Source organism: Salvelinus alpinus, chromosome 28, assembly GCF_045679555.1.
Source record: "Salvelinus alpinus chromosome 28, SLU_Salpinus.1, whole genome shotgun sequence".
NCBI lineage: Eukaryota > Metazoa > Chordata > Actinopteri > Salmoniformes > Salmonidae > Salvelinus > Salvelinus alpinus.
Window position 1 is genome coordinate 28,342,875 of NC_092113.1, and position 17,453 is coordinate 28,360,327.

Consider the following 17,453-nt stretch of genomic DNA (forward strand, 5'->3'; position numbering starts at 1 on the left):
GTGGAGGTCAGCACAGTGGAGTACAGCACAGTATAGTACAGCACAGTATAGTACAGCACAGTATAGTACAGCACAGTATAGTACAGCACAGTGGAGGTCAGCACAGTGGAGTACAGCACAGTATAGTACAGCACAGTATAGTACAGCACAGTGGAGTACAGCACAGTATAGTACAGTACAGTATAGTACAGCACAGTGGAGGTCAGCACAGTGGAGTACAGCACAGTATAGTACAGCACAGTATAGTACAGCACAGTATAGTACAGCACAGTATAGTACAGCACAGTGGAGGTCAGCACAGTGGAGTACAGCACAGTATAGTACAGCACAGTATAGTACAGCACAGTATAGTACAGCACAGTATAGTACAGCACAGTGGAGGTCAGCACAGTGGAGTACAGTACCGTATAGTACAGCACAGTGGAGTACAGTACAGTATAGTACAGCACAGTATAGTACAGCACAGTGGAGGTCAGCACAGTATAGTACAGCACAGTGGAGGTCAGCACAGTGGAGTACAGCACAGTATAGTACAGCACAGTATAGTACAGCACAGTGGAGGTCAGCACAGTGGAGTACAGCACAGTATAGTACAGCACAGTATAGTACAGCACAGTATAGTACAGCACAGTATAGTACAGCACAGTGGAGGTCAGCACAGTGGAGTACAGCACAGTATAGTACAGCACAGTATAGCACAGCACAGTATAGTACAGCACAGTGGAGTACAGCACAGTATAGTACAGCACAGCACAGTATAGTACAGCACAGTGGAGTACAGTACAGTATAGTACAGCACAGTGGAGTACAGCACAGTATAGTACAGCACAGTGGAGGTCAGCACAGTGGAGTACAGCACAGTATAGTACAGCACAGTATAGTACAGCACAGTATAGTACAGCACAGTGGAGTACAGTACCGTATAGTACAGCACAGTGGAGGTCAGCACAGTGGAGTCCAGCACAGTATAGTACAGCACAGTATAGTACAGTACCGTATAGTACAGCACAGTGGAGGTCAGCACAGTGGAGTACAGTACAGTATAGTACAGCACAGTATAGTACAGCACAGTGGAGGACAGTACAGTATAGTACAGCACCGTATAGTACAGCACAGTGGAGGACAGTACAGTATAGTACAGCACCGTATAGTACAGCACAGTGGAGTACAGTACAGTATAGTACAGCACAGTATAGTACAGCACAGTGGAGGTCAGCACAGTATAGTACAGCACAGTGGAGTACAGTATAGTATAGTACAGCACAGTATAGTACAGCACAGTGGAGTACAGTACAATATAGTACAGCACAGTGGAGTACAGTACAGTATAGTACAGTACAGTACAGCACAGTGGAGTACAGTGCAGCACAGTGGAGTACAGTGCAGCACAGTGGAGTACAGTACAGTATAGTACAGCACAGTGGAGTACAGTACAGTATAGTACAGCACAGTGGAGTACAGTGCAGCACAGTGGAGTACAGTGCAGCACAGTGGAGTACAGTGCAGCACAGTGGAGTACAGTACAGTATAGTACAGCACAGTGGAGTACAGTGCAGCACAGTGGAGTACAGTACAGTATAGTACAGCACAGTGGAGTATAGTACAATATAGTACAGCACAGTGGAGTACAGTACAGTATAGTACAGCACAGTGGAGTACAGTGCAGCACAGTGGAGTACAGTACAGTATAGTACAGCACAGTGGAGTATAGTACAATATAGTACAGCACAGTATAGTACAGCACAGTGGAGTATAGTACAATATAGTACAGCACAGTGGAGTACAGTACAGTATAGTACAGCACAGTGGAGTACAGCACAGTATAGTACAGCACAGTGGAGTATAGTACAATATAGTACAGCACAGTATAGTACAGCACAGTGGAGTATAGTACAATATAGTACAGCACAGTGGAGTACAGTACAGTATAGTACAGCACAGTGGAGTACAGCACAGTATAGTACAGCACAGTGGAGTACAGTACAGTGGAGTATAGTACAATATAGTACAGCACAGTGGAGTACAGTACAGTATAGTACAGCACAGTGGAGTACAGCACAGTATAGTACAGCACAGTATAGTACAGCACAGTGGAGGTCAGCACAGTGGAGTACAGCACAGTATAGTACAGCACAGTATAGTACAGCACAGTATAGTACAGCACAGTATAGTACAGCACAGTGGAGGTCAGCACAGTGGAGTACAGCACAGTATAGTACAGCACAGTATAGCACAGCACAGTATAGTACAGCACAGTGGAGTACAGCACAGTATAGTACAGCACAGCACAGTATAGTACAGCACAGTGGAGTACAGTACAGTATAGTACAGCACAGTGGAGTACAGCACAGTATAGTACAGCACAGTGGAGGTCAGCACAGTGGAGTACAGCACAGTATAGTACAGCACAGTATAGTACAGCACAGTATAGTACAGCACAGTGGAGTACAGTACCGTATAGTACAGCACAGTGGAGGTCAGCACAGTGGAGTCCAGCACAGTATAGTACAGCACAGTATAGTACAGTACCGTATAGTACAGCACAGTGGAGGTCAGCACAGTGGAGTACAGTACAGTATAGTACAGCACAGTATAGTACAGCACAGTGGAGGACAGTACAGTATAGTACAGCACCGTATAGTACAGCACAGTGGAGGACAGTACAGTATAGTACAGCACCGTATAGTACAGCACAGTGGAGTACAGTACAGTATAGTACAGCACAGTATAGTACAGCACAGTGGAGGTCAGCACAGTATAGTACAGCACAGTGGAGTACAGTATAGTATAGTACAGCACAGTATAGTACAGGACAGTGGAGTACAGTACAATATAGTACAGCACAGTGGAGTACAGTACAGTATAGTACACCACAGTGGAGTACAGCACAGTGGAGTACAGCACAGTGGAGTACAGTACAGTATAGTACAGCACAGTGGAGTACAGTGCAGCACAGTGGAGTACAGTGCAGCACAGTGGAGTACAGTACAGTATAGTACAGCACAGTGGAGTACAGTACAGTATAGTACAGCACAGTGGAGTACAGTGCAGCACAGTGGAGTACAGTGCAGCACAGTGGAGTACAGTGAAGCACAGTGGAGTACAGTACAGTATAGTACAGCACAGTGGAGTACAGTGCAGCACAGTGGAGTACAGTACAGTATAGTACAGCACAGTGGAGTATAGTACAATATAGTACAGCACAGTGGAGTACAGTACAGTATAGTACAGCACAGTGGAGTACAGTGCAGCACAGTGGAGTACAGTACAGTATAGTACAGCACAGTGGAGTATAGTACAATATAGTACAGCACAGTATAGTACAGCACAGTGGAGTATAGTACAATATAGTACAGCACAGTGGAGTACAGTACAGTATAGTACAGCACAGTGGAGTACAGCACAGTATAGTACAGCACAGTGGAGTATAGTACAATATAGTACAGCACAGTATAGTACAGCACAGTGGAGTATAATACAATATAGTACAGCACAGTGGAGTACAGTACAGTATAGTACAGCACAGTGGAGTACAGCACAGTATAGTACAGCACAGTGGAGTACAGTACAGTGGAGTATAGTACAATATAGTACAGCACAGTGGAGTACAGTACAGTATAGTACAGCACAGTGGAGTACAGTACAGTGGAGTACAGCACAGTGGAGTACAGTACAGTGGAGTACAGCACAGTATAGACAAGTATAGTTCAGTACTTTAAAGTAGAGTAGAGTTCAGTACAGTACACAGTAGAGCACACTATGATGTACTGTATTGTACTGTACTGAACTATACTCTACTGTACTCAACTGTACTGTGCTCGACTGTACTCTATTGTACTGAACTCTACTTTACTGTGCTGTACTGTACTCTACTGAGCTCTATTGTGCTATACTGTACTGTACTCTACTGTAATGTACTGAACTATACTGTGCTGTACTGTACTGAGCTCTATTGTACTGAACTCTACTTTACTGTACTGTACTTAGATGTCCAAACTTGTGAAACATAGACATCTGTGATTGGTTCAGATGTAGTCCGATCCTGACCAACCAAATTTGGTCTTGTTTGTGTGCAGAGCTCATTAAAATAATAGCAAGTGTGTAGAATAATACCCAAATATGCAAAGGATATTACATATCTATCCATACCTTTGTGTACCTACAGTATTTAGGATACATCACCATGAATAAAATCCATAATTGTGCATTTCTGTGTGCAGATCAGATCATGTTGAAATTCCTTTACCACAATTATGTTACCGGGTGTAAATCCACTTCAATAACCAAAATAGATGTTTTCAAAGTCAGTGAGTCATGTCATAGATGACACCCCATTTCTTTCTGCAGACATCGTGAATCATTATTTGGAGCAGATATTTAACAGTTTTTCGAAAACATGGACACAGTACTGAACTATACTGTGCTGTACTGTACTGAGCTCTATTGTACTGAACTCTACTTTACTGAAGGAGATTTTTTTCTGTTACTAAACTTTGCATCTGCACAGTTCTTACAGTAAATATGTTTTTGTAAAAGTGTAAATTGTTCAAATTAGTCCTTGTGCATAGAGTTTTGTATTTGTTGAACTATTAAATAAAAGGTTTTTGTTTGGCATACATTTTAAGTCTGAGCACAAATCTGTTACCGTGGAAGTGCCCACATACAATTCTATATCCTTGTTTTATTACCGCTCATACAAACTGTTTTGGTCCTGGACACACATTAAGTATTATATATGTACTAGTAAAATGTGACTAATATGTAGAAAATGAGGCTCAACTTTCCAGGAAAGCATTGTGGTATAGAATATGTCCATGTTGATAGTGAGTGTCGCTCCCTGTATGTGCCTCCAGGTATTATGCCGACATTAACCGTCTGCCAGCCATCAGTGACCAGGACATGAATGCCTACCTGGCAGAGCAGGCCAGGCTCCACTCCACAGAGTTTAACATGCTCAGTGCTCTCAACGAGATCTACTCCTATGTCTCCAAATACAGTGAGGAGGTGAGTCCTGACACACACACACACACACTGCAGTGATGGACATTCTAATAGGCTAGGCTACAATCCTATTAACCCTCCTATTCACTCAAGGCTAGTTAAAGGTCATTCCTAACTCATTTAGAGTGTTTCTAGAACTTTTAGAAAGGCCAAGTTTCTCTGATTTGATGCTATTCTTAGAAATAACCATACTCCCCACTCCACCACATCACATAACCCATCCTAAGTGCCATATGTCCCGGGCCAGTGAGAGCTGTAGCAGACCTGGCTGTGGGTGTATGATATGTGGAGGAGCGACAGGAACAGCAACTGTACAAGCAGCTCAGCATGCCGCCCATCCCCTGAGTGTGAAGGAACACAGCCCTGTTCTCTCCCTCTCTCTGTGGCTCTCTGGAGCAGAATCAAGATGTGGCAGACCATTTGTCTCAGATCACAGGGAGAGTGAAGAAGGGGGTTGAGGGGAAGAGAGGGGAGAGATGGAGAGACAGAAAGAGAGTTAGAGAGACAGACAGAGAATGAGGGAGGGCAAAGTGAGAACGAAAGGGAGGAGAGAGAGAAAGAGAGAGAAAGATTTAGGAGGAGAGAGAGAATGATTAGGGGAGGAGGAGAGAGAGAGAGAAAGAGAGAGAAGCATGGAATAGTGCGACAAAGAAGAGACGGAGAGAGGCGAAACAATGTGGAGAAAGAGAAGGAGAGAGAAGACAGAAAGAGAGAGGGGGAGAGGGAGAAGGAGAGAGAGGGGGAGAGAGAGGAGAGAGAAAGAGAAAGGTTTCTGTAATGGAGACGTTCCGGCTTTAATGTCAGCAGCTCCTCTGGGAGCCATTAGTCTGACCTTTATATTAGACCACATTCACAAGAATTAGGAGCCCACTCTCTTCTCTCTCTCTCACTTTCTTTTATTTTGTATCTTTCTCTCTTCCACTCTCTCTGTGTCTCTCTCTTCTACCTCCTCTTTCCTTCCTGCCCTAAGAGCTTGATGCTGCTGTAGCTGGAACTAGGGCTCACTTTAACTCTCTCTCTTTAAACCTCTCATAGACCACCTCTTTAACTCTCTATTTTAACCTCTCATAGACCACCTCTTTAACTCTCTATTTTAACCTCTCATAGACCACCTCTTTAACTCTCTATTTTAACCTCTCATAGACCACCTCTTTAACTCTCTCTCTTTAACCTCTCATAGATCACCTCTTTAACTATCTCTCTTTAACCTCTCATAGACCACCTCTTTAACTCTCTCTCTTTAAACCTCTCATAGACCACCTCATTAACTCTCTATTTTAACCTCTCATAGACCACCTCTTTAACTCTCTCTCTTTAACCTCTCATAGACCACCTCTTTAACTCTCTCTCTTTAACCTCTCATAGACCACCTCTTTAACGCTCTATTTTAACCTCTCATAGACCACCTCTTTAACTCTCTCTCTTTAACCTCTCATAGACCACCTCTTTAACTCTCTATTTTAACCTCTCATAGACCACCTCTTTAACTCTCTCTCTTTAACCTCTCATAGACCACCTCTTTAACTCTCTCTATTTTAACCTCTCATAGACCACCCCTTTAACTCTCTATTTTAACCTCTCATAGACCACCCCTTTAACTCTCTATTTTAACCTCTCATAGACCACCTCTTTAACTCTCTATTTTAACCTCTCATAGACCACCTCTTTAACTCTCTATTTTAACCTCTCATAGACCACCTCTTTTATTGCCACTCTCTATCCTGCACTTTCTTCTCGCTTTGTCTCTTCTTTTACCTCATGCTCCTTCTCCACTCTAACTTTCTTTCTCTCTCTCACACACACACACACACACACACACACACACACACACACACACACACACACACACACACACACACACACACACACACACACACACACACACACACACACACACACACACACACACACACACACACACACACACACACACACACACACACACACACACACACACACAAATGCCCTCTCTCTGTCTCCTGAGTGCTTATGCCCTTATCTGTAGCTGTCGGGGTTGTTTGTTCCTTGCCTGACTCCTTGTGCGGCCCCTCTATGAACGGGCTAGAGCAATACTAAATGGATTAGAGAGATGGTAGACAGAGGGAGGGAGCTGCACCTGCATACAGCACAGCAGATTAATAACAGAGTGGTATGAGGAGGAGGAGAGGCTCCGCTGGGCTCTGCTCTGCCAGCCTCGAAGAGCACTTAGGCAGATGAGAGCGAGACAACAGGCAAGGGAGTCTACTATGGGACAGATTGCTGGAGCTATGTACAGACTGCCAAGAGACCCTAAGAGAAACTAGTCTTCATTAATGTCCCCACAGTGTGTTTAGCACAATGCCTACAATGCTTAGTTATGGCAACACTGTTTATTCCTGGGAGGCATATCAAGCTTTTTCAGCCCTTATTCTTGTTCAATGAACCCCTGTTCTCATAGATTTACATTTGACATTTCTGTCATATAGAAAAAGGAGAGATGTGCTGCATTAGCATTGATCCATACCTGTGATCTTATTGGGTATTATTACCCCTGTTTGATACAAGCACATGAAAAAGCCCCGCCAGCCACCGCGATGTAACGCCGATGTACATACAGCATGTCATGACTGTGTGACACTGCAGACAGCAGAGAGGAGACCCTGTCGGATTCCCCTTTGAACAAGACTTGACAAATGCCACGTTTACGGAGAGAGAAAAGCATAAGATGAAACCGAGAAAGGGCATTACACAAGTTGGATTCCTCGGTTTTGTGTTACCATCTCCAACAGAGACAATGTTATATTCATTAAATAAAAAGCACACATGATCCCACCCATCCAACAGACAGTGAAGTCTGGACCTTTTGCCCTGTCTTTCAAAGATAATTCGTAAAAATCCAGATAACTTCACAGATCTTCATTGTAAAGGGTTTAAACACTGTTTCCCATGCTTGATAAGCAATTAATGAACATACACCTGTGGAATGGTCGTTAAGACATTAACAGTTTACAGACGGTAGGCAATTAAGGTCAGAGTTATGAAAACTTAGTAAAGAGGTCTTTCTACTGACTCTGAAAAACACCAAAAGAAAGATGCTCAGGGTCCCTGCTCATCTGCGTGAACATGCCTTAGGCATGCTGCAAGGAGGCATGAGGACTGCAGATGTGGCCAGGGCAATAAATTGCAATGCCCGTACTGTGAGACGCCTAAGACAGCGCTACAGGGAGACAGGAGGGTCAACTGATCGTCATAACAGTTTCAGATCATATGTAACAACACTTGCACAGGATCGGTACATCCGAACATCACACCTGTGGGACATGTACAGGATGGCAACAACAACTGCCCGAGTTACACCAGGAACGCACAATCCCTCCATCAGTGCTCAGACTGTCCGCAATAGGCTGAGAGAGGCTGGACTGAGGGCTTGTAGGCCTGTTGTAAGGCAGGTCCTCACCAGACATCACCGGCAACAACACCGGCAACAACGGCACAAACCCACCGTCACTGGACCAGACAGGACTGGCAAAAAGTGCTCTTCACTGACGAGTCAAGGTTTTGTCTCGCCAGGGGTGATGGTTGGATTTGCGTTTATCGTTGAAGGAATGAGCGTTACACCGAGGCCTGTACTCTGGAGCGGGATCGATTTGGAGGTGGAGGGTCCGTCGTGGTCTGGGGCGGTGTGTCACAGCATCATCGGACTGAGCTTGTTGTCATTGCAGGCAATCTCAACGCTGTGCATTACAGGGAAGACATCCTCCTCCCTCATGTGGTACCCTTCCTGCAGGCTCATCCTGACATGACCCTCCAGCATGACAATGCCACCAGCCATTGTCAGTACTTAATGCAGCTGGTGGCCACACCAGATACTGACTTACTTTTGATTTTGACCCCCCCTTTGTTCAGGGACACATTATTCAATTTCTATTAGACACATGTTAAGTTTGCTGAAAATAAACGCAGTTGACAGTGAGAGGACATTTATTTTTTTTGCTGAGTGAATACTTTATTAATGTCATTCCTTACCATTCAGTCAACATTGGCTATGTTGTACAGATGTAATTGAGCATTACATCAGCAATTGTCTATATGTTCTATTTAAAGTTTTCTTGCAAAATATTTGCATATCAAGGGTCTTTGCAATTGATTGAGTCCCTGCATGTGGCTTCAAGGGTTAGAGTGACACTAAATCATGCTGTTGTCCTGTCTCTAACCCCTCCCAGATCACCATGGCCCTGGAGCAGGACGAGCAGGCTAAGAAACAGCGTCTGGCCTACAAGGTGGAGCAGCTCATCTCAGCCATGTCCCTGGAGAGCTGAGACAGACCACGGGATTAGACGACTGGACCGGCCCAGGATGTCCATCAGCCACCCAACAAACAGTCCCGATACTCACCGTGTGATGGACAACTAACCACCACGGACCTGGGACATTTTTAAATCCACAAACAAAGAGTTTTGTTTTTATCTTATTTTCCTCTCGTGCCATATTGCCACCACCTGGCTAAAAGACGCCATAGTCTCTGGAAACATGGATGGTGATGATGATGATGTAAGGTGGGACAACCACACCACAGACCTCCATAAAGGCTATATGGCATATTTCTTTCCAAAGGATATTATTTTTGTGTTGTGTGTGTATAGCCCTGAAGGAGAGATTTGTTGAGAGACAGAACAAACAGAGGGGAGATCTTATAGTCAGATACACTCTCTGTCTGCTCAACTCACAACAGAGACACTGAAAGAAGAAGAAGAGAGATGGAGGATAAAGACTTCTCATGTTTGATTCCAGAGATATTCTTCCTGAGTTTTGCTTCCAAATGTTTATTTTTGTATGTGTACATTTTGATTTTATTGGTTGCAGTTGAGCCATCTTCCTCTTGATACATACATGGACATTGTTGTACTGTACAAAGTCAAAGGTTGTGTTATAACACATGTTATAGGCTGGTGTAGCCATCAGAAAGACATGGTGCTATGTCATGTCTTGTCCTGTTCTCCTCTGTTCTCCTCAGACAGTATTACCATTCATTATCAACATGATACTCGAGACCAAGTGGACAGAACCCAGCTCTGACTGTAACCCATCAGCCCTGTACAGAAACCAACCAAATGCATCCTCATCGTACGAGAGCGAACGGAACTCAGAACAGACCTCCTCTGGAGGGGTCAAAGTTCAACCAGCATGCTTATTAACCCCAAACCCCTTTACCCTGTGTGATAAGAGAAAATACACAGGTCCACAGAGTATGTTGGGTATAAGGACAAAACAACAACCAGCCATACTGGTTTATATAAGACCCTCCTCAGCAGTAACGTCATCTGTATGTACTGTAGGTTCTGTTTCATACATGTCAATGTATGTGAATGTACAAAAGCAGATGTGGGTTTTTCTTTTTCGTTTGGGTTTGTTTTCTAAACAAAATGGAGTTAGTTGAACAGAACTCTATAATGTCTAAATAGATGGCCAACTGAACATGTACTGAAAATGCATCCGTCCTAGTCCTTTGCCCCACTCACAATGTTTTACCTGTTACCAAATCTATATCTCTATCATAGGAGGGTGTGTACTATGCCGTCTGTATTGTAGGCGTCTTTGCCGTGGCTACGCTGCCCTTAACGTACAAATACCATAATATACTGGAGACTAGATTCTAGAGGCCTGCCAAGATGGGGACTGAGGCCGTCAGGCCGGCGGCAGCAGTAGTGAAAATACTCCGTAATATAACCATTGTTTGTGTGGCTTTTGGGGATCAGATCAAGTGTGTGTGTAAAACTTGCATGCATCGTATCACATGTCAGAAGAAGTGTTTTAAAGGTCTATCTTTGTTTTTTAAGTGCCAATGGATCAGGCTAGCTGGAGATGGCCAGCAGCTAAATGTTAGCAGACGTTCCTTTTCTACCCAACTACTACACCAACAACAATGTCTTTCTACAAGATAGTAAGAAGAAGCCTGTGTGGGTCTAGTTTGAATAAGTGCCAAAAGATCCTGTCGTTTTAAATTATTCACTGATGTGTCCAAATCGATGAATGCTTTACAGAGGGAGCCAGCCAAGCCCTCAAACTGAAGTAGAGTCTGTAGAGAGGTGCTCATGTAACTGGAAGCGTGTGAACATGCAGCAGGTACGAAGGAAGGTACTGTAGTAGGCTCAGGAGAGACACAACTCCGTATAATAGTTACTTGCCCTTTTTTGTTTTTGGCAAGAAGAAAATATCTCAACCGCAAGCATGGACAAAAGAGGATATAAACGTCAGACATAATGCATGTTACATTACCAGGTAGATCTTTGGTAAGATTGGATTGTCCTGTACCAAACTTAACCCATTCATGAAAGGATATATAGACTGACTTCCAGTGAGGGATAAGAGGGAACCTTACATGTACTCGTCATAGCTGGATGACCACATACTGTAGATTCCCTCTGCTGGATTAGTGACCACCACCATTCTCTTTTCTCCAGACTTTGATGTTTGCTCATTGTTTACATCAGTACTTGAAACTAGGTAGTATTAAAGGTGTACAGTATAATTACATTATTTATGGATGGAGAAAATATAACACCAATGTTGATGGATGAAAGGTGCTTATTATTTTCTCTGCTGCCTTAGAGCTCCAAATGAACCAACCATAAAACCCCTGATTTCTCCTGATTCTTCTTCACCACTTCGACACTAATCTACAGCCTCTGGTGGCTCCATTTTGTTGAATTTGACACTGTCCTTTTGATAAGGTACCTGGGCTGCCACGGTGTGTGAAGAAGTGAAAAGGTGAAGAGGGTATGACCTGGTTCTGTACAGGAAGGTGGGTGGTGATTCAGTCATCTCGCCAGAGCTGTTTGAAGAGTAGAGCTCAGTCAGAAATGAGAGAGAAACACCTTTATTTTTTTCCTACTTTTTCTCCCCAATTGGTAGTTACAGTCTTGTCCCATCGCTGCAACTCCCGTACGGACTCGGGAGAGTCACCGGTCGAGAGCCATGCATCCTCCGAAACACAATCCTGCCAAGCTGCACTGCTTCTTGACACACTGCTCGCTTAACCTGGAAGCCAGCCGCACCAATGTCTCGAAGGAAACACCGTACAACTGGCGACCGTGTCAGCGTGCACTGCGCCCGGTCCGCCACAGGAGTTGCTAGTGCGCGATGGGACAAGGACATCCCCGCCAGCCAAACCCTCCCCTAAGCCAGACGACGCTGGGCCATTTGTGCGCCGCCTCATGGCTCTCCCGGACATGGCCGGCTGCGACACAGCCCGGGATCGAACCCGGATCTGTAGTGACGCCTCAAGCACTACCGATGCAGTGCCTTAGACCGCTGCGCCACTCGGGAGGCCCTGAGAAACCCCTTTAGCTCTGATTTCCTGCTTTGAAGCAGTGATTTGATCGGAGTGTAGTTGTGTGATCAGGAGATAGATGAAAAAACACATCAAAACTGGTAAAGAGAAATGCAGGGAGACCACATGATTGGCATGGTATTAATATCTCCAGCCAAGCGGGGTGGATGGGTATAGGAAGAGAGGGGGGGATGTCTGTTGGCCCCCTGGTAAGCAGTAACTACTCCTGCTCAACACAAATACCGTGTCTATAGGTGCACTCTAAATATAGACACAGACACTCATGCTCAAATGTACCTTGTATATTGTTACGCTATATTCTCCATAGTAGTAACAGATTAAAGCCCCAAGGCAGATGTTTTTATCTCAATCTAAAATCATTTCTGGATAACAATTAAGTACCTTACTGTGATTGTTTTCAATCAAAATGGTCAAAAACAAAACAAAATAGCTTCTCATCAAGAGCAATTTCTCAAGCAAAACTCCATCCCACCAAAACAGGCTGAAATTACAGGCTTTTCAAACAGCTCTTACACTAAAAGGGTATTATCATATTTTTCACGATTTAACAGTATTATTCCACCTCATGTTTTTGACTGCACTGGGCCTTTAAAGGAAAAAGTGGGATTTGACTTGAACAAAGTTTGCTTTTCTCTTAAGGGACCTTTATTTAATGTTCTGTTTTTGATTTGTCTTTATTTTCATAAACTACCATTCACTGTTTTTGCTTCACTGTTCTTAAAATTATCAATCTAACTTTGTATTTTGGTCAGCATGCCATAACACCAATAGAAAATACATTTCACACATCGTATTATTCCTTTTGTCTTAACTCACATCTGTCTGCGTCTGACGTTTTGTGAAAGAGATTTTCATAGTTTTTTTCATACTATACACTTTTGTATTTCTTGGGAGATGATGACATTCAATAAGAAATTAAAGGTACATTTTTTATAATTACGTTTGTTTGACATTCTGCAGCGCAGAATTTAATTTCACAGCCAGTTAATGGTCTCTGAGACATGTTGCAGTTGATACACGTTGGCGATAGAATATTATTAAACGGCGACTTCATTTCCACTACAGAAGACATGAGACCTAATTGACGAAGATTGTGCACTTTTCTGCTCTTGGCGCTGTAGGTGATGTAGTGATGGGTTTACTGCTATGTTTCATTACTCACAGAAAAACAATAATTATTCACCTTTTTCTTTTCTCATGATGTCAGTCGGAGGAATTGAACATCAGATTAGTAATATTCTCATGTCGAAAATATCACGGAATATGAAATGAATATCCTTCTTCCATTCTAAACACAACACAATGTAGACAACCCTTTGTAGACACTGGAGTTCTGTAATATAATCAATACAAATGAAGACAATGATAATAATAATGGCTGTCCTTGTTGTTTTATAAAAGTGTTGTGAAAATTGTAAGAAAGTTAAAAGTATTTAAAGAAATTGTTCTTGTGTTTTTTTATTTGCTTTGGTTTTGTTATGATAATATATTATTGTGTACCTATTGTAAATATGAAGCACACCTATTTTGCAAGCCAAGGATTCACTTTGTACTGTTGTTATATATAAATAAACTTTGCTGGTTAAAAAAACCCATAGAGCTGAAGTACACTGCCTTGTCTGATTGACACGAGATGAAACAAACTGCCTCTGAGAATCAGACTAGGAGAATCCTGGGCAAGCATATTGCATGTGTTAGCTACAGTACGACAGATACAGGCAGTCAGAAGTCGGAGATATTAGGGCTGGGAATTGCCAGGGACCTCACAATACGATATTATCATGATATGTAGGTGGCGATACGATATGTATTGTGATACTCATGATTCTATATGTATTGGCCCAGTAAATCACTGGGACAAGCTTCCTGCCATTCAGGACCTATATACTAGGCGGTGTCAGAGGAAGGCCCAAAAAATTGTAAAAGACTCCAGTCACCCAAGTCATAGACTGTTCTCTCTGCTACCGCACAGCAAACGGTACCGGAACACCAAGTCTAGGTCCAAAAGGCTCTATACCAGCTTCTACACCCAAGCTATAAGACTGCTGAACAATTAATAAAATGGCCACCCGGACTATTTACATTGATACCCGTCCCCCCTCTTTGTTTTTACACTGATGCTACTCGCTGTCTATTATATATGCATAGTCACTTTACCTCTACCTACATGTACAAATTACCTCGACTAACCTGTACCCCCGCACATTGACTCGGTACCCCCTATATATAGCCTCGTTATTTTATTTTGTACTTTTTTTTACTATAGTTTGTTAAGTAAATATTTTCTTAACTCTATTTCTTGAACTGCATTGCTGGTGTAGGGCTTGTAAGTAAGCATTTCACGGTAAGGTCTACATCTGTTGTATTCGGAGCATGTGACAAATCAAATTTGAGTTGATTTGATTGCAATTTGATACTGCGATTTTATTGCGATATGATGTTTCAATATTTTATGTTGCTAACTATTTTTCTGCTGGAGAGAGAAGAGAGAGCATGAGAAAATTAGTTTTGATCAGTCATGGAAACAAAAGTACTGAAAACATGTTGGCCGCTATTTACAAAGAAGATGGAGAACAAGCTATAGTATAAAAAATACTGGAGTTTTGGCGCACAACCGACTAGTGATAGGTAATGCTACCTACAGTAGCTAAAAGAATTCCATCACTAGGCGACATCATGAATATTATATTTTTGATCTCAGGGTTTATTCTTGATCAAAAAGGGGCTTAGGTGGTGGGCTGGTGTTCTTCGGCTTGCAAGCAATCGGCTTGGCTGAATTTCAGACAGCATAGACATTTTAGCATTTCTAAGCCAATTTCCTGCTATGCTACACATTTCTCCATGTAGCTGAGAGAAATATTTGCAGTTTTAAAGTTAATTTCCTGCAATTCTAGATATTTTGCCATGCAACTGAGAGAGAATTATGCAGTTTTAAAGCAAATTTCCTGCGATTATACATACAGTGCCTTCAGAAAATATTCATACCCTTTGACTTATTCCACATTTTGTTGTGTTAGAGCCTGAATTCAAAATGGATTAAAAACAATTTCTCACCCATTTACATACAATACCCTATAATGACAAAGTGAAAACATGTTTTTAGAAATGTTTGCAAATTTATTGAAAATGAAATACAGAAATATCTCCTTTACATAAGTATTCACACCTCTGTGTCACCTTTGGTGGCAATTACAGCTGTGAGTCTTTCTGAGTGAGTCTTTGCACACTTGCATTGTAGAACATTTGCACATTATTCTTTTTAAAAATCTTCAAGCTGTCAAGTTGGTTGTTGATCATTGCTAGACTGTAACGTTCGTCGTCTGAAGATGAGGAATCATCGGACCAAAGCGCAGCGTGGTAAGTGTTCATGTTAATTTATTAACAGAACACTAAACAAAATAACAAAGAGAATGAACGAAACAAAACAGTCCTGTCTGGTACAGACACAAAGACAGAAAACAACTACCCAAAAAACACAGGTGGGAAAAGGCTACCTAAGTATGGTTCTCAATCAGAGACAACGATAGACAGCTGCCTCTGATTGAGAACCACACCCGGCCAAACACACAGAAATAGAAAACATAGAACACAAAACATAGAACGCTCACCCCAACTCACGCCCTGACCAAACCAAAATAGAGACATAAACAAGGATCTAAGGTCAGGGCGTGACATAGACAGCCATTTTCAAGTCTTGCTATAGATATTTAAGCTGATTTAAGTCAAAACTGTAACTAGGCCACTCAGGAACATTGAATGCTGTCTTGGTCAGCAACTCCAGTGTGTATTAGGCCTTGTGTTTTAGGTTATTGTCTTGCTGAAAGGGGAATTTGTCTCCCAGTGTCTGTTGGAAAGCAGCCTGAACCAGGTTTTCCTCTAGGTTTTTGCAATTTCTATTACAATTTCTTTTTATTTTAAAAACTCTGTAGTCCTTGCCGATGACAAGCATACCCATAATATCATGATGCAGCCAAATATGAAGAGTGGTACTCAGCGATGTGTTGTGGATTTGCCCCAAACATGACGCTTTCTATTCAGGAGATAATTTGGACCGCGGGTCTTTTAATATGGTCCCCCATGTTTTCTGAGCCAAAAAATGTAATACAAATTAATATTTATATTTTTGTGTTATAATTTTCAATGTTGGACATGAAAGACTAAAAACACCACGGTAAAAACACCAGGGAATCAGCTCCAAGTGATTTTAATGTAAGAAATCTGTTCCAAGGTATTTGTACGTAATCTAGCCGCAATATTAAAGCTGATCTACCCCCTAATTCTTTTTTGATTATATATATATAATATATATATATATACAGTTGAAGTCGGAAGTTTACATACACTTAAGTTGGAGTCAGTAAACTTGTTTTTCAACCACTCCACAAATTTCTTGTTAATTAACTATAGTTTTGGCAAGTCGGTTAGGACTTCTACTTTGTTTATGACACAAGTAATTCCAGTGGGTCAGAAGTTTCCATACACTAAGTTGACTGTGCCTTTAAACAGCTTGGAAAATTCCAGAAAATTATGTCAAAGCTTTAGATGATTCTGATAGGCTAATTGACATAATTTTAGTCAATTGGAGGTGTACCTGTGGATGTATTTCAAGGCCTACCTTCAAACTCAGTGCCTCTTTGCTTGACATCATGGGAAAATCAGAAGAAATCAGCAAAGACCTCAGAAAAAAAGTTTAGACCTCCACAAGTCTGGGAACAATTTCCAAATGCCTGAAGGTACCATGTTCATCTGTACAAACAATAGTACGCAAGTATAAACACCATGGGACCACGCAGCCGTCATACCGCTCAGGAAGCAGACACGCTCTGTCACCTAGAGATGAATGTACTTTGGTGCGAAAAGTGCAAATCAAACCCAGAACAACAGCAAAGGACCTTGTGAAGATGCTGGAGGAAACCGGTACAAAAGTATCTATATCCACAGTAAAACGAGTCCTATATCGACATAACCTGAAAGGCCGCTCAGCAAGGAAGAAGCCACTGCTCCAAAACCGCCATAAAAAAGCCAGACTACGGTTTGCAACTGCACATGGGGACAAAGAGTGTACTTTTTGGAGAAATGTCCTCTGGTCTGATGAGACAAAAATAGAACTGTTTGGCCATAA

At 42.4% G+C, this 17,453-nt stretch overlaps 1 protein-coding gene across 1 annotated transcript in view; it reads left to right on the top strand.

The window, feature by feature from the left end:
* LOC139557594 (plexin-A2-like) overlaps positions 1–13,936 on the top strand; it is a 449,982-nt gene extending 436,046 nt beyond the window's left edge. The window contains exons 31-32 of the mRNA XM_071372600.1: positions 4,854–5,004; positions 9,204–13,936. Coding sequence (XP_071228701.1) covers positions 4,854–5,004; positions 9,204–9,299 — 247 coding nt within the window. The 3' untranslated portion in view covers positions 9,300–13,936. The remainder of the gene's footprint in view (positions 1–4,853; positions 5,005–9,203) is intronic.
* The last annotated feature ends 3,517 nt before the right edge of the window (positions 13,937–17,453 follow it).